Genomic DNA, 25,000 nt, shown 5'->3' on the forward strand with positions numbered 1-25,000 from the left:
CGTTTTTTAAGAATCAAACCTTAAATACCAACTATATCCTGCTTTACTGGCTACATACGGAATAAAGCAAACAAAACCCATACATTGTTTTTTTTTATTTTATTTTATCAAACCGTTGATTTAATATCAGCGATGTATCGTCTGAACTGATGGATATCGGTCAGGATTTTAACGCCCGTCATTTGTAAGTCACACTGCTTCTCTTACAAGAGCAAATCAAGCAGCATGCTGAGAGCTCATTAGAGCTCTGAGAGCTTTAGGAGTGTGTGTGTGTCCCTGTGCACCGTATTAGTAAGACAACCTACACACACACACACACACCGCACACACACACACACACCGCGCACACACACACACACACAATCTCGTTCATCCAGATGGCTGCTTTGTGCCGTTTCTTCCGCTCTGCAATTACAGCCGTGTGGAAATCGCTCTTTTTCTTTTCTCTCGCTCTATCAGAGAGGATATCAGCACCGCCAGCTCAGTGCGTGCGTGTGTGTGTGTGTGTGTGTGTGTGTGTGTGTGTGTGTGTGTGTGTGTGTGTGTGTGTGTGTGTGTAAGAAGCTGATGCACGCCCACGCTGCCCATTATACACTCCGTTTATAGGCTCTGCTAAAGCTGTTCAGCAGCAGCAGCAGCAGCAGCTCTAAAGCTGAAGCAGATATATATATATACCATAGCAACCACTTAGCAACATGGAAGTAACCACCAACAAACCATTTAACAAGGTACAAGACTGCATCTAACTAAGAAAGCATAGCGACCACATATTAACCTCTTAGCAACACTATAGCAACCACCTGCAATACCATAGGGACCACATAACAACACCATATCATCCATATCCCCACACTTGCTACAGTAGAAGCAAGACAGTAGAGTCATCAGACACTCCGATTATAGACAAGTCTTATATGTCCTTTATAGCTGGTTGGAATGCCACCTGTTATGCTATAGCAACAACTTAGCAACACTATAGCAGCCACTTAGCATAACCATAGAAACCACTCAGCAACATGGAACCATAAAGACCATCTAACAACACCATATCATCCATATCCCTACCACATACAGTAGAAGCAAGACTATTAAAAAAATCAGCAGCAACCACTTGGAATATAATAGTAACCAATTATCATAGCAACACCATAGCAGCCACTTAGAATTACCATAGAAACCACTTAGCATCGTGAAAGTAGCCATCAACAATCCATTTAACAAGGTACAAGATTGCAGCTAGCTAGGAAAGCATAGTGACTACCTACTAATCACGTAGCAACACTATAGCAAGCACCTGCAATATCATAGGGACCACCTAACACCACCATACCATCCACATCCCCACCACAAACAGTAGAAGTCTTAAATATGCTTTAGGTCTGATTTGGAATATCGCCTGTGATACTATAGCAACCACTTAGCAACACCATAGAAACCACTTGGAAACATGGAAGTAACCACCAACAAACCATTTAACAAGATACAAGATTGCATCTACCTAAGAAAGAATAGCATCCACCTACTAACATTTTAGCAACACTAAAGCAACCACCTGCAACACCATAGACACCTTAGATGAATAGACACCTCAACATGAATCTTACATTTAATCTAATGATCAAACACAATCAAGTTCAAGATCAAACAAGATTATTCTCAGGATTGATTCGCAGAATCAAAAGATCAAGATCAAACTACAGTTTAAGATCAAACAACATTGCAACATAGCCATGCCATTAAAAAAAACATTGAAACACCATAGCAACCTCTTGGAATATCAAAGCAAGCAATTATCAACACCATAGCAACCATCAGGTAAGCACATTCAAGATCAAACAAGCTTATTCTCAGAATCAGTAGAATCTAAACCTCAAGATCAAGATCAAACTGAAGCTCAATATTAATCAAGCTTATTTTTTTAGGATTAGAAGAAACTAATTTCAACTTTAAGATCAATCTAAAGACCATAGCAACCACCTTTTAACCACTTTGCAATACTAGCAATTGCCTGACATACCCTATCACCACCTAACACCACATCTACCACATGGCAACATAGCAATACCATTAAAAACATTGAAACACCAAAGCACCCACTTGGAATATCATAGCAATCAATTATCAACACCATAGCAACCACCAGGTGACCACTTGGTCCATTAAACAAATTAATCTTAAATAAATTTAAGATTAAGTTATGAAAGCTTATTTTTTAGGATCAGAAGAAACTAATTTCAACTTTAAGCACCACCTATGAACCACTTTGCAACACAAGCAACCACCTGGAATACCCTAACACCACCTAACACCGCATCTACCATATTGCAACATTGCAATACTATTGAAAAAATATTCAAACAACATAGCAACCACTTAGAATATCATAGCAAGCAATTATCAACACCACATCAACCACCAGGTAAGTGCATTCAAGATCAAACAAGATTATTCTCAGGATGAGCATAATCTAAATCTCAAGATCACCATTAACACACATCCTGACACACCTGTGCAGTAGCCACGCCCCCTGCACCTGAGATACAGGTGAAGACAGGTACTGACCCGTTTGTTCTTCTTGGAGTAGGTCTTCTTCAGCAGGCGCTCCTTCACCCGCTCCTGCGTTCTCTCCATGCTGGACGGCAGGTCAGCGAACACACTGTCGTCCAGGTCAGGGGTCACTTCCTCCTCCTCCTGCTCCTCCTCCTTCTTCTCCTTCTCTTCTTTCTGTCGTTTAACCACCGCCGTCTCCCAGCGCTCCCTCCGTCCTCCCGTCTGCTTCAGCCCGTTCCTCTGCTGAGGAGAGAGAGAGAGAGAACACAGGGGTTAATATTAACACAAAAACATTCAATCGAAATCAATGTTAAAAAAACAAATAACACTGCACAACACCTTAGCAACCACCTTGGACACCTTAGCAACTGCTTAGCAACACATTACCAACTACTTGCCAAGCAGCTACCCCAGATATGATATTGACAACCCTGCAACAGCCAAGAAAGACCTTAGACATAATCTCAATATGAATCGTACATTTAATCTAATTTTTAAACACAATGTAAAGTTCAAGATCAAACAAGATAATTTTCAGGATTGGCAGAATCAAAAGATCAAGATCAAACGACAGTTTAAGATCAAACAACATAGCCATACCATTAAACAAACACTAAAACACCATAGCAACCACTTGGAATATCATAGCAAGTAACACTGAATAAAACCTTAGCAACCACTTGGGACACCTTAGCAACTACTTAGCCCCTTGCTAAGCAGCTACCTCAGATATGATATCGACAACCTTGCAACAGCCAAGAAAGACCTTAGCAACAACATAACAACACCCCAACAACCACTTGGTAAACCCACAAGGAATACCTGGCGGCAACACAGAGTTAGCAAAAACATACAATTCAAATATTATAAAATACATATTTCATTATTTTGACACTATAAAATTCTTTAAAATCCTTTAATTTTCTCAAAAATCGTCAGTGCTCCGTATAATCCGGTGCTCCTTATGTATGAATTCTATCAGTCAGGAATTAAGGAGCAGTAAACACACTCCACTGAAGTACAGAGTTATACAGTAAAAGCAGTAAAAGCATTAGCGGCTAACCGTGCTAGCCATTTGGCCGTTCAGAGGTCAGTATTATACGCCTGTAGCCTGCTCCTAACCCTGGCTAGCATAATGCTAATGCTCCAGCCTTTGTCCTGGAGAAATTTGTGAATCTAAGGTTACTGTAAATAAATGGAACTCTGTGGAGATTAACATCCAGTGTTTGTTTGACTTTAAAAGAAAGTCTTTTTTTCACTACAGTTTTGTTTATTTAGCTTAGCTTTACTTAACTCAGTTAGCTAAAGCCTCCTAATACACTTCCACTGAGTATCAGAACAGCTCCTAGAGTCACTAACTAATCTAGTACATGTATATAAATTTATATATATATATATATATATATATGATTCTTAACATTATCAAAGCTTGATCTATCTCTTGATCCTAGTCTCTACAAACTAGTTATGGATATTTTACAAGTGTATAAGTAAAGTATATAAGCACTTTTGTACGTCATTCTGGATAAGGGCGTCTGATAAATACCCTAAATGTAAATGTAAAATAAATCAAGCTGATTGACTCGACTGAATTACAGCACAACCAGAAAGTAAATCACATGTGTTTTTTGCGTGTTTTTAGCTTTTTAGCTTTAGATTTAATGCTCGAAAGTCTCGGGACAGCTGTCCCTCGGCCTCGGTGACTTATAACAGACTTATAAAGAGGAATTCAGCTTCAGAAGACCTGAATCTGACATCTAAATCTATCTATCTATCTCTCTCACACACACACACTCTTACACACACTCTTACACACTCTCTCTCTCACAGCCAGCGTATTAATCATTAATTTCTCATGAGGGCTGGCAGCTGAGTCCTCCTGTCACGCCGTCCATTATGGCCCGTCTGATCTGTGAAAGGTGGAACAAAGACGAAGCGACGGAACGAGAGAATAAAGCATCTCGTCTCTGAGCTCTATATTCACAAACGAGCCATAACATTAAAACCACCCACAGCTGTAACAGGGGGGTATGTATTAGGCAGCCAGTGAACAGTCCTTCCATTTTATATCACACCCTGTGATAAGGCGCGTTGCGCTGCTCATTGCTATCTTACACCCACAAACCACAGTCTATAGTTTAGCAACCCGGGGACACCATAGCAACACTCACCCAAAAGCAACCATAGGCAACTCCAGAGCAACCAATTAGCAACAGCATAGTAATGATGTAGCAACCCCATTGCAACCCTTTACTACACCATGCAAATCAATTAAAATCAAAATTGCAATCGCTTGAGATAGCATACCAATTGCCCAGCGACCCAAGAGCAACCATGTTAGACAACATAGCAACCACTTAGCAACAGCATAGTAATGGCATAGCAACCCCATTGCAACCACCTAGCACACTACAGCAACCACCAAGGGTAAAAAAAACTAAGCACCTGGAACAGCATACCAATTGCCCAGTGACCCAACAGCAACCGTTTGAAGCACCACAGCAACCACTTAGCAACAGCATAGCAATAGCATATCAACCCCATTGCAACCACCTAGCACACTATAGCAACCTCTAAAAGTAAAGCAGCACAGTAATTGCCAAGTGACCCAACAGCAACCGCTTGAAACACCACAGCATCCACTAAGCAAAGCATAGTAATAGCATATTAACCCCATTGCAACCCTTTACTACACTACAGAAACAAATTAAAATCTAAATTGCAATCACTTGGAACAGCATACCAATTACCCAGCGACCCAACAGCAACCACATGAAACTCCGCAGCAACCACTTAGCAACAGCATAGTAATGGCATATCAACCCCATTGCAACCCTTTACTACACCATAGAAACAAATTAAAATCTAAATTGTAATCACTTGGAATAGCATACCAATTGTCCAGCGACCCAACAGCAACCGCATGAAACACCACAGCAACCCTATAGCAACCACCAAGTAAAACCTTAACAACCACCTGGAAATTGTTCAGGCAGCATATTACTTATTCAAACTGCATCATCCTAAGCCAACCGGTACTTAATTGGTACAAAACAGTGGCCTAGCAACCCCATAGCAACCACTTTCCAAACACCAGGGCAACCACATGGAACAGCATAACAATGACTGGGAAACTCCATAGCAACCACTTAGGATTTCATAACAACCACCACAACAACAACAGTGGCAAGAATCAAGCTGCATCGAGAATGGTAGTTTGTAGTTGGCGACTCGACCAAAGACCTCTAAAATTAAGCTCTAAATGTAGGCATTGTGATTAGGTATTACACACTGAGGGAGGCGGAGCTACAGTCTCAGCAGGTATACATTAGTGGGAGGAGTCAGGAAAGGGGGATTGGCTTTTGTAAATTCTCTTTTGTAAAGGAAATAGAGAGTTATTTGCTCCAGCGCTCAGAAAAACAGATGTAAATAAATCAGATGCATTCTTGGCCGACTCGTCGCTCAACCTGGGAAATAAAGAACGAAACGCCGAACAAACAAAGCAAAAATCTCACACCATCTGGAACGCTTCTGGTGTGGATGACTGGCAAAGTTTTGGCCATGTGGAGAGAATTAAGGGATTTACTTAGAAAGAGAGAGAAAAAGAAAGAAGGAAAGAAAGAAAGGTGCGCTATTTTGACTAAAGCAAAACTAAATTACTTAACAAATCGATTTATTCTCAGGCCAATTTTTACATCTAAAAGTTCATACTAGGGCCACAACTTATGACTATTTTAGCAGCTAAATAATCTCAAAATCAGCACAGCAACCACATGGTGCTTCACAGCAACCACTAAACAACAGCATCGCAATGGCTGAGCAACCCCATACCATCCACCTCCGACACCATAGCAACCACTTTAAATCAAAATAGGAACCACTATGTACCAATTGCCCAACAGCGACCAACAGCAACCGCATGAAACACCACAGTAACCATTTAGCAACAGCACAGTAATGACATAGCAACCCCATTGCAACCACCTAGCACACTATAGCAACCACTAAGAATCAACGAACCAAGCACCTGGAACAGCATAGTAATAACAACTCACCCAACAGCAACCAGATGCGACTTCACAGCAATTAATTAGCAACAGTATAGCAACCACTTAAAATCAAAATAGGAACCACTGGGAAGAGCGTACCAATTGCCCAGCGACCCAACGGCAACCATGTATGAAACCATAGCAACCATTTAGCAACAGCACAGTGATGACGTAGCAACCACATAGCACACTATAGCAACCACTAAGAATCAACATAACAAGCACCTGGAACAGCATAGTAATAATTGCTCACCCAACAGTAACCATGTGGGACACCATAGCAACCACTTAGCAACAGCATGCCAACCACTAAAAATTAAAATAGAACATTACTTGGAACAGAAAATCAATTGCCCAGAACATGAACAGCAACCATGTGGGACACCACAGCAACAAAATAGTAATGGTCTACCAACCCCATAGCAACCACCTAGTAAAACCTGGGAAAACAACTACCTGGGAATCGCTCAGGCAGCATATTGCTTATTCAAACTGGATCATCTTAAGCAAATTGGTACCTAATTGGTACATAACAGTGGCCTTGCAACCCCATAGCAACCACTTACCAAACATCAGGGCAACCATATAGAACAGCATAACAATGGCCTAGCAACCACTTACCAAACATTAGGGCAATCACATTAAACAGCATAGCAATGCTCTAACAAACCCATAGCAACCACTTAGGATTCCATAGCAACCACTTAAAATCATCATAGCAACCACTTGGAACAGCATAGCAACTGTCTTGCAAGCCCGTAGCATCCACTTAGATCACCACTGCAACAATTAAAATAACAACCACTTTGAACAACATAGCAACTGCCCAGCGACCCAACAGCAACCATATGGAACATAATAGCAACCACTTAGCAACAGAATAGCAATGACGTAGCAACCCCTTAGCAACCACCTAGTAAAACCCTAACAACCACCTGGGAGTTGCTCAGGAAGCATATTACCTAATCAAACTGGATTATCTTAAGCAAATTGGTACTTAACTGGTACATAACAGTGGCCGAGCAACACCATAGCAACCACTTACCAAACATCAGGGCAACCGCATGGAACAGCATGACAATAGCTGGGCAACCCCATATCAACCACTTACCAAACATCAGGGCAATCACATGAAACAGCATAGCAATGCCCTAACAACCCCATAGGAACCACTTAGGATGCCAGAGCAACCACTTCAAATCATCATAGCAACCTCTTGGAACAGCATAGCAACTGTCTAGCAACCCCATATCAACCACTTAGATCACAACCGCAATCAATTAAAATCAAAATAACAACCACTTTGAACAACATAGCAATTGCCCAGCGACCCAACAGCAACCATGTCGGACACCATAGCAACCACTTAGCAACAGAATAGCAATGGCATAGCAACCCCAGAGCAACCACCTAGTAAAACCTGGGAAAACAACTACCTGGGAATTGCTCAGGCAGGAAATTAATTAATCAAATTGGATTATTTTAAGCAAATTGATACATAATTGGTACATAACAGTGGCCTAGCAACCCTATAGCAACCACTAAGGATGTCATAGCAACCACAACAACAACAACTTGAAAACAGCACAGCAACCAGATGCTGCTCCACAGCAACCATTTAACAACAGCACTTAAAATAACAGCAAATTGGTCCTTTTATTCATTTTATGGCCTTTTTTTATATGGGTGGTCCTGAGGGGGCTGTAAATCAGATTTTTTTTCACAGATCTCCTGCATTAAGTCAGTTCTGCAGATTTTAGAGGGAATAATTCAGCGCTGAGGCGAGGCGGGATCACGGTGTTTGTTAAAGGACAGCAGGAATCTAAAGAATGTGCCGCTCGTCTCGGCGCTGACTGATCGGATCACGCTGAGCAGAATCAGACGCCTGACAGATCCAGCTGAGTTCTGACGAGAACATGAGTCATTATCCGTCAATAACACAGACTTTATTAAAGCTTCTGACACTCGCAGCTCCTCCATCCAACTCTACTTACCCAGATTACAGACACAAAACTCCAAATACAGACGCTATTAGCAGGACTGAGTAACATCACTACCGTTTATTCACTGACTAAACATAAAAATAACATTTCTACACACATTTATACATCCTATCCTGTTCGGTCTCTTCACTGTCTCTTCCCTCTATCAGCACTATCTCTCTGCTGTCTCTGCTCTGTCTCCTCATTGTCTCAGTGCTATTTTTCCGTTGTCTATGCTCTGTCTTTTCACTGTGTCACCCCTGCGCTGTGTTATTGACGGCTAATGACTCATGTTCACGTCAAAACCCAGAACGTCAGAAGAGACAAAGCAGAGACTAAGCGGTATGTTTGTTCTGTCTTTTCACTGTCTCTGTTCTGTCTCCTCACTGTCTCTGCCCTGTCTCTGACCTGTCTCTTTGCTGTTTCAGTGTTGTCTCTCCTCTGTCCCAGCCCTGTCTCTCTACTGCTCTCTGCTCTCTCTTCACTGTCTCCTTTGTGTCTCTGTGTTCACTGTCCAATGTCTCTCTGTTGTCTTACTGGTATCTCTGCCCTGTCTCTGCCCTGTCTCTCCACTGCTCTCTGCTCTCTGTTCATTTTCTCTTCTGTGTCTTGCCATTGTCTCTGTGTTGTTTCTGTGTTGTCTCAGTCCTGTCTCTTCACTGTCTCAGCACTGTCTCGGTCCTGTCTCTTCACTGTCTCTTTGCTGCCTCTGCTCTGTTTCTTCACTGTCTCTGCCATGTCTCTCCACAGTCTCAGTGGTATCTGGCCGCTGTCTCTTTGCTGCCTGGGCCCTGTCTTGTCACTGTCTCTGCTCTGTCTCTTCACTGTGTCGCCCCTAACTCTTTGCTTTCTAAGCACTATCTCTTCCCTGTCTATTCACTGTCTCAGCATTGTCTCATTGCTGTCTCTCCACTCTCTCTGCTCTGTCTCTTCACTGTCGCCCCTATCTCTTTGCTGTCTCAGCGCTTTTTCTTTACTGTCTTTGCTCTCTCTTCACTCTTTTCGCACTGTCTCCATGCTGTCTCAGCCTTGTGTCTTAACTGTCTCCGTGCTGTCTCAGCCCTGTCTCTTCACCCTCTCAGCCCTGTCTCTCCGCTGTTTCTGCTCTGTCTCTTTACTGTGTCAGCCATGTCTCTTCGTTGTTTCTGCTCTGTCTCTTCACTGTTTCTGCTCTGTCTCTTCACTGTCTCAGCCCTGTCTCTTCACTGTTTCTGCTCTGTCTCTTCACTGTCTCAGCCCTGTCTCTTCACTGTTTCTGCTCGGTCTCGTCACTATCTCAGCCCTGTCTATTCAGTGTTTCTGCTCTGTCTCTTCACTGTCTTAGCCCTGTCTCTTCACTGTTTCTGCTCTGTCTCTTCACTGTTTCTGCTCTGTCTCTTTACTGTTTCTGCTCTGTCTCTTCACTGTCTCAGCCCTGTCTCTTCACTGTTTCTGCTCTGTCTCTTCACTGTCTCAGCCCTGTCTCTTCACTGTTTCTGCTCGGTCTCTTTACTGTCTCAGCCCTGTCTCTTCAGTGTTTCTGCTCTGTCTCTTCACTGTCTTAGCCCTGTCTCTTCACTGTTTCTGCTCTGTCTCTTCACTGTCTTAGCCCTGTCTCTTCACTGTCTTAGCCCTGTCTCTTCACTGTTTCTGCTCTGTCTCTTCACTGTCTTAGCCCTGTCTCTTCACTGTTTCTGCTCTGTCTCTTTACTGTTTCTGCTCTGTCTCTTCACTGTCTCCGCCCTGTCTCTTCACTGTTTCTGCTCTGTCTCTTCACTGTCTCAGCCCTGTCTCTTCACTGTTTCTGCTCTGTCTCTTCACTGTCTCAGCCCTGTCTCTTCACTGTTTCTGCTCGGTCTCGTCACTATCTCAGCCCTGTCTATTCAGTGTTTCTGCTCTGTCTCTTCACTGTCTTAGCCCTGTCTCTTCACTGTTTCTGCTCTGTCTCTTCACTGTTGCTGCTCTGTCTCTTCAATGTCTCAGCCCTGTATTTTCACTATCTCTCTGCTGTCTCTGTGCTGTCTCCGCGCTGTCTCCGCGAGGCAGGCGTATAACACAGTTTAACACTGCTCAGCTAGGGGGCGGCGCTCCGGCTCCTCCGCCTCGGCTCCGCGAGACTCTTTAGCATAAGTCAGGGTAAATAGAGCTCTCAGTGTGAGTTAATTAAAGGTGTGTGTCGGAGCTGACAGCACCATCCATTCCTGCAGACGCTGAGTCAGTTCAGCTCAACACCCCCCTCCACCTCCTCCACCCGTACGCTGCTGTGATTTATCCGGCAATAAAGGAGCATTCTGGAACAGCGCTCCGCTGACTTTATAGTGTTTTATAACTTAATATAAAACCACACTGTTTAAAAACAGCACTCCTCAGAGGCTCAGTATAAAACCACAGATACTGGATACTTAAACAGCTGCTCCTCTGGATTAGAAGTTCCTCAGAATGGTAGAGAACAACTAAATAAAATAATCTGATTTAAAAGTGTATGATTAATTATAGTACTGTTATATATGATTTATGCATCATCAACTTTAATTACACAAAAATAATACAAATATAGCACTATATTTATTTATTTATGTAGATTCATGTATGTAGATGTTTCTACACAGGATGGCAGAAATAACAATCATAAATTTGGTGAGCATATGTTTGAAGCCAGAATTTGAATGTATAGCACTTCAATTTCTACATTCCAAATATAAATATTGTCATTTTAAGCATTTACTTGCAGAAAACGGCTGAAATAACAAAAAAGATTCAAATTGAAAAAAAGACCTCAAACAAAGTTTTAAGAGTTCACAAATCAGTATTTGGTGGAATAACCCTGATTTTTAATCACAGTTTTTTCATGCATCTTGGCATCATGTTCTCCTCCACCAGTCTTACACACTGCTTTTGGATAACTTTATGCCTTTATTCCTGGTGCAAAAAAATATTATTTACACACACTATCGGTCAAAAGTATTATTTTTATTATTTTTGCCATTTAAGCTGTTTAGGTCTTCAGTCAATAACTAAAAATGGTACAAAATATCCAGTGTACAAAACTTTGCAGTAAACTGCCAGAGCCTTTTAATACTGTAAATAATACATAACATTAGTATATTGTAAAAAAAAAAGAAAAACTGAAAAAATACATACTGTTAAAAAAAAAAGTTTGTAGTAAAGCAGCAAAGCTTGAACAGATGGTGTTGCTGCTGTTACTCTCTACTGAAGCAGCATTTACACACTTACACACTTACAGCACATTCACACTTTCATACATCATATAAACTAGAAAAAGACACAGAAACACAGAGAACTCTGTAGCTATTAAAAGTAGAAGTTCTTTTATTTTCTTTAGAGAAATTACAGATACAGAAGTCAGAGAGTGGTGAGTACTGTTTCCTACACCTTCAAATAAAGACTCTTAGAAACTGGAGACAAAAAAAATCTGCTACAGGAAGACGTCTGGCTGACCCACATGGAAACAGCAGCTTTAGCCTTTAGCTCAGATTAACATGATTAAGAACTGAGACTCAGATTCAGCAGAGAAGAGAAGAATTAGAGTTAGTCTGACAGGAGAAGTACTGCAGTTATAAAGTCATTCATAAGGTAAAAAAGCAGATTGTCTGAGCCAGGCAGAACTGCACAGAAGAGAGCACCGAAAAATTATGGGTTTCTTTGATTTTAACAAATTGAAATCTTCTGTATATATATATATATATATAATCAAGAGGAAGATGGATGATCACAAACCATCAAACCACCAAACTGAACTGCTTGAATTTTTGCACCAGGAGTAAAGCAGCATAAAGTTATCCAAAAGCAGTGTGTAAGACTGGTGGAGGAGAACATGATGCCAAGATGCATGAAAACTGTGATTAAACCAGCAGATATTGATTTCTGAACTCTTAAAACTACTTTATGAATATGAACTTGTTTTCTTTGCATTATTTGAGGTCTGAAAGCTCTGCATCTTTTTTTTGTTATTTCAGCCATTTCTCATTTTCTGTAAATAAATGCTCTAAATGAGAATATTTTTATTTGGAATTTGGGAGAAATGTTGTCTGTAGTTTATAGAATAAAACAACAATGTTCATTTTACTCAAACATAAACCTATAAATAGCAAAATCAGAAAAACGGATTGTTCCTAAAGTCACCACTATATATTTATTAGAAACACCTATATTTCTGAGACTCTTCAGTAGCCGAATGATTAGAAACACTGTAATTTTCCAGTTTCAGGCTGCAGCTCTGAGCAGTGTGATGAATTTGTCGGGGCTGATCTTCTGGGATGTGGTTTGACAGCTACGGCTGTTCTGATGTAAGAATGAGCCACTCGTCCAATTACAGCTATTAAAGAAGCACATGTGCCAGACAAGGTTAAGCACACAGCAAGCTGTCTAATGACATATTTACTGAGAGTGTGAGAGAGTGTGTGTGGTGTGTGTGTGTGTGTGTGTATGAATACATTCCCTTGAAGATTCAGAGTCATCTATATTCCTCTCATCTCGGCGGCTCACGTCTCCTGGGAGTTTGACCTTTGACGTTTTCCCTCTTTGGCTGTGTTGAATGAATTCAGTCTCTCTCCGGGGAGAACATCATCCCTCTCTACCCTCATCCCCTCATCCCTCTCTTTCCCTCATCCCTCTCTCTCTCTCTCTCTCTCTCTCCTCTTGTCCTCCATCTGTCCAAATACAGACACATTCATTTTATACAGCAATATTCTACATCTAATGCGAGGCCCTCAGACTACAGTAGAGGTTATATACAGTGATTCTAATAAAGTGGCCAGTGTTTCTAATAAAGTGGCCAGTGTTTCTAATAAAGTGGCCAGTGTTTCTAATAAAGTGGCCAGTGTTTCTAATAAAATGGCCAGTGATGAGGCACAGAGTGACAGAAGGGTGTTTTTAATAAAGTGGCCAGTGTTTCTAATAAAGTGGCCAGTGTTTCTAATAAAATGGCCAGTGTTGAAGCACAAAGTGATGCAAGTGTGTTTCTAATAATTTGGCCAGTGTTTCTAAAAAAATGGCCAGTATTTCTAATAAAGTGGCCATTGTTTCTAATAAAGTTGCCATTGTTTCTAATAAAGTTGCCAGTGATGAGGCACAAAGAGATGCAAGTATGTTTCTAATAATTTGGCCAGAGTTTCTAATAATTTGACCAGTGTTTCTAATAAATCGGCCAGTGATGTTTCTACTAAAGTGGCCAATTATGAGGCACAAAATGAGAAAGGGTGTTTATAATAAAGTGGCCAGTGTTTTTAATAAATTGGCCAGTGTTTCTAATAAAGTGGCCACAGCTGATACAGAGTGTCAGTAATCAGACCTGAGTCTGATAGGCTGGAGCCGGTGTGAATCACTCCAGACTCCAGTATGAATTGCTGTGAGAGGAGAGCAGCCGGCTGGAAGTCGCTCAAATAATCGGCAGTAAGAGCGGCGGACTGCAGCCGGGATTTACCCAGGAATTCAGCCTCAGTATAACCATGCTAATGAGCTCCAGCAGCCAGAGCGCGAGAGAGAGAGAGAGAGAGAGAGAGAGAGAGAGAGAGAGAGAGAAAGAGAGAGAGAGAGAGAGAGAGAGAGAGAAAGAGAGAGAGAGAGAGAGAGAGAGAGAGAGAGAGGAGAGAGATAGAGAGAGAGAGAGAGAGAGAGAGAGAGAGAGAAAGAGAGAGCAGCTGGACACACACACTGGAATTTTTGGAAAAGTATTATACAGTGCTGTGAAAAGTCTTGGGCATTCATGGAAAACACTGTAGCTCAGCCGTGACTAACTCTATAGAAGCTCTATATATAACTCTATAAAGCTCTGTATAACTCTGTATAACTGTATATAACTCTGTATAACTGTATATAACTCTGTATAACTCTATATAACTCTGTATACCTCTATATAACTCTGTATACCTCTGTATAACTCTATATAACTCAGTTTAACTCTATATACCTCTGTATAACTCTGTATAACTGTATATAACTCTGTATAACTGTATATAACTCTGTATAACTGTATATAACTCTGTATAACTCTATATAACTCTGTATACCTCTGTATAACTCTATATAACTCTGTATAACTGTATATAACTCTATATTACTCTATATAACACTGTTTACCTCTATATAATTCTGTATAACCCTGTATAACTCTATATAACTCTGAATAACTCTGAATAACTCTATATAACTGTGCATAGCTCTATATCACTCTATATAACTCTGTATACCTCTGTATAACTCTGTATAACTCTGAATAACTCTGCATAGCTCTATATCACTCTATATAACTCTGTATAACTCTATATAACTCTGTATACCTCTGTATAACTCTGTATAACTCTGAATAACTCTGCATAGCTCTATATCACTCTATATAAGTCTGTATTACTCTATATAACTCTACATAACTCTGTATAACTCTGCATAACTTTACATAACTCTGTAAAGCTCTATATAACCCTGTATATCGTCAGCCTGTGGTAAGAGAGGTGTGTGTAAGAGTGTGAGGTAATAGGTGTGAGGTCAGCGAGTGGTTCAGCAGGTGTGTAAGAGTGTGAGGTAATAGGTGTGAGGTCAGCGTGTGGTTCAGCAGGTGTGTAGGAGTGTGAGGTCAGCATGTGGTTCAACAGGTGTGTAAGAGTGTGAGGTTATCGGTGTGAGGTCAGCGTGTGGTTCAGCAGGTGTGTAAGAGGTTGAGGTAACAGGTGTGAGGTCAGCGTGTGGTTCAGCAGGTGTGTAAAAGTGTGAGGTGACAGGTGTGTGGTCAGCGTGTGGTTCAGCAGGTGTGTAAGAGTGTAAGGTAATAGGTGTGAGGTCAGCGTGTGGTTCAGCAGGTGTGTAAGAGGTTGAGGTAATAGGTGTGAGGTCAGCGTGTGGTTCAGCAGGTGTGTAAGAGTGTGAGGTAATAGGTGTGAGGTCAGCGTGTGGTTCAGCAGGTGTGTAAGAGGTTGAGGTAATAGGTGTGAGGTCAGCGTGTGGTTCAGCAGGTGTGTAAGAGTGTGAGGTAATAGGTGTGAGGTCAGCGTGTGGTTCAGCAGGTGTGTAAGTGTGAGGTAATAGGTGTGAGGTCAGTGTGTGGTTCAGCAGGTGTGTAAGAGTGTGAGGTAATAGGTGTGAGCTTTGTGTGTGGCTCAGCAGGTGTATAAGAGTGTGAGGTAATAGGTGTGAGGTCAGCGTGTGGTTCAGCAGGTGTGTAAGAGGTTGAGGTAATAGCTGTGAGGTCAGCGTGTGGTTCAGCAGGTGTGTAAGAGTGTGAGGTAATAGGTGTGAGGTCAGCGTGTGGTTCAGCAGGTGTGTAAGAGGTTGAGGTAATAGGTGTGAGGTCAGCGTGTGGTTCAGCAGGTGTGTAAGAGTGTGAGGTAATAGGTGTGAGGTCAGCGTGTGGTTCAGCAGGTGTGTAAGTGTGAGGTAATAGGTGTGAGGTCAGTGTGTGGTTCAGCAGGTGTGTAAGAGTGTGAGGTAATAGGTGTGAGCTTTGTGTGTGGCTCAGCAGGTGTGTAAGAGTGTGAGGTAATAGGTGTGAGGTCAGCGTGTGGTTCAGCAGGTGTGTAAGTGTGAGGTAATAGGTGTGAGGTCAGTGTGTGGTTCAGCAGGTGTGTAAGAGTGTGAGGTAATAGGTGTGAGGTCAGCGTTTGGTTCAGCAGGTGTGTAAGAGTGTGAGGTAATAGGTGTGAGGTCAGTGTGTGGTTCAGCAGGTGTGTAAGAGTGTGAGGTAATAGGTGTGAGGTCAGTGTGTGGTTCAGCAGGTGTGTAAGAGTGTGAGGTAATAGGTGTGAGGTCAGCGTGTGGTTCAGCAGATGTGTAAGAGTGTGAGGTAATAGGTGTGAGGTCAGTGTGTGGTTCAGCAGGAGTTTATGACTGTGAGGTAATAGGTGTGAGGTCAGCGTGTGGTTCAGCAGGTGTGTAAGAGTGTGAGGTAATAGGTGTGAGGTCAGCGTGTGGTTCAGCAGGTGTGTAAGAGTGTGAGGTAATAGGTGTGAGGTCAGCGTGTGGTTCAGCAGGAGTGTATGAGTGTGAGGTAATAGGTGTGAGGTCAGCAAGTGGTTCAGCAGGTGTGTAAGAGTGTGAGGTAATAGGTGTGAGGTCAGCGTGTGGTTCAGCAGGAGTGTATGAGTGTGAGGTAACAGGTGTGAGGTCAGCGTGTGGTTCAGCAGGTGTGTAAGAGTGTGAGGTAATAAGTGTGAGGTCAGTGTGTGGTTCAGCAGGTGTGTAAGAGTGTGAGGTAATAGGTGTGAGGTCAGCGTGTGGTTCAGCAGGTGTGTAAGAGTGTGAGGTAATAGGTGTGAGGTCAGCGTGTGGTTCAGCATGTGTGTAAGTGTGAGGTAATAGGTGTGAGGTCAGTGTGTGGTTCAGCAGGTGTGTAAGAGTGTGAGGTAATAGGTGTGAGGTCAGCGTGTGGTTCAGCAGGTGTGTAAGAGTGTGAGGTAATAGGTGTGAGGTCAGCGTGTGGTTCAGCAGGTGTATAAGAATGTGAGGTAATAGGTGTGAGGTCGGCGTGTGGTTCAGCAGGTGTGTAAGAGTGTGAGGTAATAGGTGTGAGGTCAGTGTGTGGTTCAGCAGGTGTATAAGAGTGTGAGGTAATAGGTGTGAGGTCGGCGTGTGGTTCAGCAGGTGTGTAAGAGTGTGAGGTATTAGGTGTGAGGTCAGCGTGTGGCTCAGCAGGTGTGTAAGAGTGTGAGGTAATAGGTGTGAGGTCAGTGTGTGGTTCAGCAGGTGTGTAAGAATGTGAGGTAATAGGTGTGAGGTCGGCGTGTGGTTCAGCAGGTGTGTAAGAGTGTGAGGTAATAGGTGTGAGGTCAGCGTGTGGTTCAGCAGGTGTGTAAGAGTGTGAGGTAATAGGTGTGAGGTCAGTGTGTGGTTCAGCAGGTGTATAAGAGTGTGAGGTAATAGGTGTGAGGTCGGCGTGTGGTTCAGCAGGTGTGTAAGAGTGTGAGGTATTAGGTGTGAGGTCAGCGTGTGGCTCAGCAGGTGTGTAAGAGTGTGAGGTATTAAGTGTGAGGTCAGCGTGTGGCTCAGCAGGTGTGTAAGAGTGTGAGGTAATAGGTGTGAGGTCAGTGTGTGGTTCAGCAGGTGTGTAAGAGTGTGAGGTAATAGGTGTGAGGTCAGCGTGTGGTTCAGCAGGTGTGTAAGAGTGTGAGGTAATAGGTGTAAGGTCAGCATGTGGTTCAGCAGGTGTGTAAGAGTGTGAGGTAATAGGTGTGAGGTCAGTGTGTGGTTCAGCAGGTGTGTAAAAGTGTGAGGTAATAGGTGTGAGGTCAGTGTGTGGTTTAGCAGGTGTGTAAGAGTGTGAGGTAATCGGTGTGAGGTCAGTGTGTGGTTTAGCAGGTGTGTAAGAGTGTGAGGTAATCCGTGTGTGGTCAGTGTGTGGTTCAGCAGGTGTGTAAGAGTGTGAGGTAATAGGTGTGAGGTCAGCGTGTGGTTCAGCAGGTGTGTAAGAGTGTGAGGTAATAGGTGTGAGGTCAGCGTGTGGTTCAGCAGGTGTGTAAGAGTGTGAGGTAATAGGTGTGAGGTCAGCGTGTGGTTCAGCAGGTGTGTAAGAGTGTGAGGTAATAGGTGTAAGGTCAGCGTATGGCTCTGCAGGTGTGTAAGAGTGTGAGGTAATAGGTGTGAGGTCAGTGTGTGGTTTAGCAGGTGTGTAAGAGTGTGAGGTAATCGGTGTGAGGTCAGTGTGTGGTTCAGCAGGTGTGTAAGAGTGTGAGGTAATAAGTGTGAGGTCAGCGTGTGGTTCAGCAGGTGTGTAAGAGTGTGAGGTAATAGGTGTGAGGTCAGCGTGTGGTTCAGCAGGTGTGTAAGAGTGTGAGGTAATAGGTGTGAGGTCAGCGTGTGGTTCAGCAGGTGTGTAAGAGTGTGAGGTAATAGGTGTGAGGTCAGCGTGTGGTTCAGCAGGTGTGTAAGAGTGTGAGGTAATCGGTGTGAGGTCAGTGTGTGGTTCAGCAGGTGTGTAAGAGTGTGAGGTAATAAGTGTGAGGTCAGTGTGTGGTTCAGCAGGTGTGTAAGAGTGTGAGGTAATAGGTGTGAGGTCAGCGTGTGGTTCAGCAGGTGTGTAAGAGTGTGAGGTAATAAGTGTGAGGTCAGTGTGTGGTTCAGCAGGTGTGTAAGAGTGTGAGGTAATAGGTGTGAGGTCAGCGTGTGGTTCAGCAGGTGTGTAAGAGTGTGAGGTAATAGGTGTGAGGTCAGCGTGTGGTTCAGCATGTGTGTAAGTGTGAGGTAATAGGTGTGAGGTCAGTGTGTGGTTCAGCAGGTGTGTAAGAGTGTGAGGTAATAGGTGTGAGGTCAGCGTGTGGTTCAGCAGGTGTGTAAGAGTGTGAGGTAATAGGTGTGAGGTCAGCGTGTGGTTCAGCAGGTGTATAAGAATGTGAGGTAATAGGTGTGAGGTCGGCGTGTGGTTCAGCAGGTGTGTAAGAGTGTGAGGTAATAGGTGTGAGGTCAGTGTGTGGTTCAGCAGGTGTATAAGAGTGTGAGGTAATAGGTGTGAGGTCGGCGTGTGGTTCAGCAGGTGTGTAAGAGTGTGAGGTATTAGGTGTGAGGTCAGCGTGTGGCTCAGCAGGTGTGTAAGAGTGTGAGGTAATAGGTGTGAGGTCAGTGTGTGGTTCAGCAGGTGTGTAAGAATGTGAGGTAATAGGTGTGAGGTCGGCGTGTGGTTCAGCAGGTGTGTAAGAGTGTGAGGTAATAGGTGTGAGGTCAGCGTGTGGTTCAGCAGGTGTGTAAGAGTGTGAGGTAATAGGTGTGAGGTCAGTGTGTGGTTCAGCAGGTGTATAAGAGTGTGAGGTAATAGGTGTGAGGTCGGCGTGTGGTTCAGCAGGTGTGTAAGAGTGTGAGGTATTAGGTGTGAGGTCAGCGTGTGGCTCAGCAGGTGTGTAAGAGTGTGAGGTATTAAGTGTGAGGTCAGCGTGTGGCTCAGCAGGTGTGTAAGAGTGTGAGGTAATAGGTGTGAGGTCAGTGTGTGGTTCAGCAGGTGTGTAAGAGTGTGAGGTAATAGGTGTGAGGTCAGCGTGTGGTTCAGCAGGTGTGTAAGAGTGTGAGGTAATAGGTGTAAGGTCAGCATGTGGTTCAGCAGGTGTGTAAGAGTGTGAGGTAATAGGTGTGAGGTCAGTGTGTGGTTCAGCAGGTGTGTAAAAGTGTGAGGTAATAGGTGTGAGGTCAGTGTGTGGTTTAGCAGGTGTGTAAGAGTGTGAGGTAATCGGTGTGAGGTCAGTGTGTGGTTTAGCAGGTGTGTAAGAGTGTGAGGTAATCCGTGTGTGGTCAGTGTGTGGTTCAGCAGGTGTGTAAGAGTGTGAGGTAATAGGTGTGAGGTCAGCGTGTGGTTCAGCAGGTGTGTAAGAGTGTGAGGTAATAGGTGTGAGGTCAGCGTGTGGTTCAGCAGGTGTGTAAGAGTGTGAGGTAATAGGTGTGAGGTCAGCGTGTGGTTCAGCAGGTGTGTAAGAGTGTGAGGTAATAGGTGTAAGGTCAGCGTATGGCTCTGCAGGTGTGTAAGAGTGTGAGGTAATAGGTGTGAGGTCAGTGTGTGGTTTAGCAGGTGTGTAAGAGTGTGAGGTAATCGGTGTGAGGTCAGTGTGTGGTTCAGCAGGTGTGTAAGAGTGTGAGGTAATAAGTGTGAGGTCAGCGTGTGGTTCAGCAGGTGTGTAAGAGTGTGAGGTAATAGGTGTGAGGTCAGCGTGTGGTTCAGCAGGTGTGTAAGAGTGTGAGGTAATAGGTGTGAGGTCAGCGTGTGGTTCAGCAGGTGTGTAAGAGTGTGAGGTAATAGGTGTGAGGTCAGCGTGTGGTTCAGCAGGTGTGTAAGAGTGTGAGGTAATCGGTGTGAGGTCAGTGTGTGGTTCAGCAGGTGTGTAAGAGTGTGAGGTAATAGGTGTGAGGTCAGCGTGTGGTTCAGCAGGTGTATAAGAATGTGAGGTAATAGGTGTGAGGTCGGCGTGTGGTTCAGCAGGTGTGTAAGAGTGTGAGGTAATAGGTGTGAGGTCAGCGTGTGGTTCAGCAGGTGTGTAAGAGTGTGAGGTAATAGGTGTGAGGTCAGCGTGTGGTTCAGCAGGTGTGTAAGAGTGTGAGGTAATAGGTGTGAGGTCAGCGTGTGGTTCATCAGGTGTAAGAGTGTGAGGTAATAGGTGTGAGGTCAGCGTGTGGTTCAGCAGGTGTGTAAGAGTGTGAGGTAATAGGTGTGAGGTCAGCGTGTGGTTCAGCAGGTGTGTAAGAGTGTGAGGTAACAGGTGTGAGGTCAGTGTGTGGTTCAGCAGCTGTGTAAGAGTGTTTAGCGGGAATCGTCTGAGAGCTCCAGAGCACTTTAAATCAATTACTCAACAAATAAACAGCAAAACACATAAACAAACAATTAACACAACAAACAACAGCCCTCTACAGCGTAACTGCAGATGAAGCATTTTAACACGGGCCAAGGAAACACACACACACACACTCACACACACACACACACACCACACTTACACACCACACACACACACTCACATACGCTCATCCAATTACAAACGCTGCCAAAATCTCAACTCAGTGTTTCACTGCCAATTATTTCCAGCATAAAAGCTCCTCAAATACACAGAGAGAGAGAGAGAGAGAGAGAGAGAGAGATAGAGAGTAAAAAGAAAAGACTGAAAGACTAAAAGAAAGAGGGAAAAGTAGCACAAAGACAATGCAAATCCAGCAAATTCATACTGATCATAAGTAGGGCTGCATTTTAGTAATCGAGTACTCTACTGAAAAATCGATTCGATTAATCGAGTAATCGGATAAAACATAAAATAAGAGATTTCATAAAATAAGAAATTTCACTTAATAACGAATGACCAATTGGTTTAATTTTTGAATTCACAACATAGAAATAAATAAAACACAAAATAGACATAAATACCACAAGTAATAATTTTAAAATTAATCATTTAACAAATTAAGTTAAATTATTTCAACTTAGGATTTCTTGTAAGTATTAAATATCGGGCATTTATCAATAATAAAGGCATAAACATTGGATTTATGTTGTGCATCTTAGCTAAATTACAATACAGTAAGTTCATGGCTCAGCTAACATTAACATGTATTTATTAGGGCTGTGTTCAAAAGATCGATCCGCGATCCAATATCGATTCACGCTCAAAAAATCCGATATCGATCCAAAAATATCTGGATCGATCTTTTCCAGGTGACTATAGGAACTATTTTCTTTGACGCGCAAGAGGCGGTATAAAAAGCGGGTGCCGGATTAGTTTCTCTTTCTCATTTTCTGGCTTTCACAGACATATTCGGTCTCTTTCCAGCTTCTGCCAGAGTGTCTGTATGTTAGTTTGTAAAGAATGAACCAGTAGTCCTTGTAGAACTGTTAGAACTAAAGGTCGGAAAGCAGGTCGCAGTTCTTGCGAGAGTTGGTCGCGGCCGCCTCAGGAAAACTTACAGAGTCTGGTTTGAGCTTAGAGCTCAAGCTGTAATTTTACTTCTTTAAAAAGATCAAAAATCAAGGAAATCCTACCTAGTGGGGCTTTAAGAGGGAGTGAGAGTGTGTCCCTCCTACAGATACACACCGGCTTCGTGCGGGTGCTTGAAATCCTGGAAAATTCTTGAATTTTGGAGAAAGTGCTTGAAAATATTTGAATTTTACCTTGTAAAAGGTGTATGAACCATGTACACAGATACAGTCACAAACACACATGGGGCTGTTTTGTCTATGGGACAGTATTCATTTTAACGTGACAATCCAGCAATATGTAAATAGATCGATATCGAATCGTGGATCGAATCGGATCGTGACCTTATAAATCAGAATCGAATCGAATATATGAGAAATATATCTTTGAATACTTAAATATTGAGTATTTTATGTCCATTTATATTGTTTATGAAATTATTAAAAATATATATTTTTATATTTTGTAAAGGTAGTTGTGTTAAAGTTGTTAAAGTCGTATCTCTATTTTTAAGGTCTATTGTTTAATTTTTCAGCTGATTTTATTTTTTTTCCACGATTCGATATCGATCTATTTACATATTGCTGGATTGTCACGTTAAAATGAATACTGTCCCATAGACAAAACAGCCCCATGTGTGTTTGTGACCCAACAGATTTGGTGACATTTTCAGCAGACCCATAATAAATTTATGAAAGAACCAAATTTTATGACTGTTTTTTGTGACAAACATGTATGTGTTCCGATCACTCTATCACAGAAAAATAAGAGTTGTAGAACTTATTGAAAACTCAAGACAGCCATAACATTATGTTTTTTTACAAGTGTATGTAAACTTTTGACCACAACTGTATGTACTCTTAACAGTAGAGTGACTCCTATATAAACACCTATATTAAAGCCCAATCATGCAAAAAATAATATAAAAAAAATAATACTAATAAAAATACAGTGAAATTCCGTGAAACCGTGAGAATCTTGAAAAAAAAAAAATACTGTAAGATGCATTTTTAGCCATACCGCCCATCACTAATATGAATGTAATAATGTTATATCACAGTTAGTAAGAGATTAAAACAGGTTTGACTGTAATTGTGTGTGATTATGTAGATTTGAGGATTTGAGGCTCTGATAATTGCTGTCAATTAATAGCAACCAAGATGTCAATCAAACTGAGAACAATTATAAACATGTGTAAATTCGCCTGTGTGGGCTGGAGACAAGGGAAAAGTGTGTGTGTGTGTGTGTGTGTGTGTGTAGTTATTAATTAATGCATCTATAGTGAAGTGGTTTGAATTGAGCTGGGATGAGCTGTGATTTCCGAGAGTTGGATAATCAGCAGGGAAACGGCGGCGGTGTTAATCTGCTCTGTAACGCATAAAACATCACGCCAAGACATCACTTCCTGCACAGGCTCCACCCAGCTCCACTCCACGTACGTTAGAGTACCTGTACAGGTCGCATCCCAGCATAACTCCACAACATACTATTAGTGGTGGGCGATAAAATAATATCACGATATTTCAGGTTATTTTTGCGATAACGATATACTTGGCGATAAAGGAAAACTAAAATATGAGGACTATATAATAATATATAATAAAATAGTATAATAGTATAACAGTATAATCATAATGTGGCAAAATAAATAATATAGCATAAATAATATAATGCAACAAATAATATTGCAGAATATTTAATTATATAAATATAAATATATAAACTGCAAACTAAAACAATTATACAATAAATACACCTAAAGCTTCACAGTAAATAATAGACTACTTTTAAGACAGAACATCTCTATTATCACGATATGGATTTTTAATATCATGATATATCTGTGTCGCGATATATTGTATACAATATAATATTGCCCACCCCTACATACTATGTTGATGAACGTGTTTCTATAGTGCTGGGCGATATGGAATTTTTTTATATCACGATAACGATACATATTATGATATACCACATTTGAGTATGTTTTCAGTTATTCTTCGAAAAATATGACAAAATAATAATATTATTGCTTACTTTTTCAACATTAAAAGATTCAACATTAAAAGATTAATATTTCAGCTTTTATTTTTTTTTCAACTTTATTTCAAAGTGACATTAAACCAAACTTCCACAAATGAGAATTACTACCTGTAATAGTGCAGCAATATATATGAATTAAATAAAAACAGATAAGGTAGACGCAGTAGCTAAGTTTTTCCAAATTATACAGGTATTTAAATTGAGTTGTCAAAATAAACTCAATCAACATTTTTTAAAGTGTCCGTCAAATAACGTAAAGCAGCGTCACGTCAGAAAACCACATTATGAAGCTTTTTTGCGAAGATTACTTTATTATCACTTATATAAACTGAGTTTATGCAAAGTGACCACACCCATACATTTCATCATAGCCTACTTTATATATTTGCATGAATAATTGATGAAATGACTGTAGAAACGATAGGGACGATAGAAGGTAAGTAGCAGGGTAGACACTTTTCTATCATCCCCACGATATTTATCGTCATATCGCACAGCACTATGTTTCTATAATTGTTTCTTTCATCAGATTGGTAAAGCTCTGTCTATATTTGTCTCTGAGAGTCTCTTCCTCTCTAAAATACTCTTTTTATAACTAGTAATTTGAGTTATTTGCAAAATCCATCCATATACCATGTTGAGGACTCCTGATACATAACAGAAATACCACTACACTACTATATAAAGCCCATAGAAGAAGACAGTGCCATTTCTGAATGGTGTTGATATACAGTGCTCCACAAAAGTATTGGAACAGAAAGGCCAATCCCTTTATTTCTGTTGAATTCAACATTAAAAGATTAATATTTCAGCTTTTATTGCCAGGATTTTACTGGATCTGGATCTGATACACAGTTTCAGAAAATTCAGCACCTTCTGTCTGAACCTGCCGAAACTTACTGTAAGCAAAAGTATTGGAACATGTGACTGTCAGATAAGTTATGTTGCTCAGGTGTGTCTTGATACGTTAATTATTCAAACAATAAACAGTGCTCAGTTTTAGTTTTGGCTT

General features: G+C 41.8%; 1 protein-coding gene across 8 annotated transcripts in view; it reads right to left on the minus strand.

Annotated features, from left to right (window-relative positions):
• The window catches only part of fbrsl1 (fibrosin-like 1), a 523,012-nt gene that overhangs the window by 451,093 nt on the left and 46,919 nt on the right, over positions 1-25,000 (minus strand). For 7 of the 8 annotated variants that reach the window (XM_049470562.1, XM_049470564.1, XM_049470566.1 and 4 more), the window contains exon 2: positions 2,563-2,793. In XM_049470562.1, coding sequence (XP_049326519.1) covers positions 2,563-2,793 — 231 coding nt within the window. The remainder of the gene's footprint in view (positions 1-2,562; positions 2,794-25,000) is intronic. The other variant, XM_049470563.1, reaches the window with a different exon arrangement.

The sequence above is a fragment of the Astyanax mexicanus genome, chromosome 22, assembly GCF_023375975.1.
Source record: "Astyanax mexicanus isolate ESR-SI-001 chromosome 22, AstMex3_surface, whole genome shotgun sequence".
NCBI lineage: Eukaryota > Metazoa > Chordata > Actinopteri > Characiformes > Acestrorhamphidae > Astyanax > Astyanax mexicanus.